A 1572-nucleotide genomic window follows, 5' to 3' on the forward strand; every position below is an offset into this window, starting at 1 on the left:
CCCCCCCCCCTTCCCCCCAACCAAAAAAAAGAAAAAATGGAAAGAAAAAAGATTGAAAGAACTAACCTGTGGAGGGAATTGGAAAGGAAGCTGATAAGCCTCGTTAGGACTATAGGGAGGGGAGTGAAGCATGGGGTCTGAATTAGACTGCTCATTATCTACTTCATATCCATTCTTCTTTGCTCCTGAGTTTCCTTCTCCATCTTCTCTACCACCAGCATTTCCCATTACTTTCAAATAAAAGAAAAAGCCTGATCAGTTAATAATCTCAACTACAACTGATTATTAATTAAAAAGAACCATTACTTCCCATGAAACCAACTTGCAAGACCAAAACAAGAAAACAGAGCAGACCCAGAAGCCAAAAAGCAAAACTGATCAAGTAAACTTGATGTTTGGAGAGGGTAGTTAATTACTCACCCATGAGTGCAACTGGACTGCACAATCACAGTCAAGCAAACAGAGAAATGAGTCAAGGAAGGCACCATTATTTCTGCAACTTATTTTTATAGTTGGGTTTTGTTTATTTATTTATTTGATTGATTGATTGATGTTTTAATGGAAAGTGCAATTTGTCTGCTGCCTTTCTTTCTCTGTGCTGGTGAGTTGAAAAAGGGCGAACCAACTGAATAATGAAAAGTAAAATGTATTCTCCAATGAGTTTGGAAGATCCTGTGGTGGAACTAATGGACCAACTAATGATGTTTGTTCAAAAGCGGGTGTTGATTTTGCCACCAAAATGCAACTGTTCCCTATCCACGCTGTGCCCTTGTCTACGGTTGATACCTTCAGTCAATGATCGCCTGCCACGTATAATAGCATGATCACTTTTCTTCCCTTTGAATGTTTTTTGATTTTTCTTTAGCAAACTTCTAATTTGTGAAGCATGTTTTGAATTAGCCGGTTGTCCAATTGATAAGCAATGCCCTACAATATGAGTCTCATTGATAAACACCTTTGATACTAATTCCCAATGCACGATGCTTGTAAGATATAATATATAGTACTTCTTATTTTGCTATGGAATATGATAAATTGTATTATGAATTATTATATTAAAAATTTTTAATTAAAAACTACATATGTATTTGAATTGAAATGTTAATTATCTTGTCACCTTTTCTTGACCGTAAATATTTTTTCAATATTGTTAATTATCTATACTAAATAAAATAAAATCATTAAATTCATTTTAGGGTCCTTGCTTTGATAAATAATCACAAAGCAACTTAAACTCTTTTATGTTTCTTTCGAGCATACTGCTTTTGCGGGTTTGCATAAAGTCCTCAAAATATTATGCCAGTAAAAATAATTTAACCCCAAGCTCCCTAAAATCAGTCCAACCCTTGGAAGAAACTTTGTAAAATGGGAAGTATGTCATATAGGGTTGCCTTAGCAAAAACATGATTGCTCTACCCCAACAGTGCATAATTGTAGCATGAAAATAGAAAACCGCCATGTGAGAAGGTAAAGTAAAGCAGGAGAAGAAGCTTTCTTTTCTTGCTTTTCTTGAGAAAGTTAGGGAGGGGCTTGACAAGTTTAATTTGAACCCCTTGCCTACTCCACCATGCC

General features: G+C 35.6%; 1 protein-coding gene across 1 annotated transcript in view; it reads right to left on the reverse strand.

The window, feature by feature from the left end:
- Positions 1-649, reverse strand: part of LOC18612483 (SNF1-related protein kinase regulatory subunit beta-2) — a 6545-nt gene extending 5896 nt beyond the window's left edge. Inside the window, exons 1-2 of the mRNA XM_018114122.1 lie at positions 421-649; positions 67-230 (exon numbers count right to left, since the gene is read on the reverse strand). Of these exons, the coding sequence (XP_017969611.1) occupies positions 67-230; positions 421-424 (168 nt within the window). The 5' untranslated portion in view covers positions 425-649. The remainder of the gene's footprint in view (positions 1-66; positions 231-420) is intronic.

The sequence above is a fragment of the Theobroma cacao genome, chromosome 1, assembly GCF_000208745.1.
Source record: "Theobroma cacao cultivar B97-61/B2 chromosome 1, Criollo_cocoa_genome_V2, whole genome shotgun sequence".
Taxonomy (NCBI): domain Eukaryota; kingdom Viridiplantae; phylum Streptophyta; class Magnoliopsida; order Malvales; family Malvaceae; genus Theobroma; species Theobroma cacao.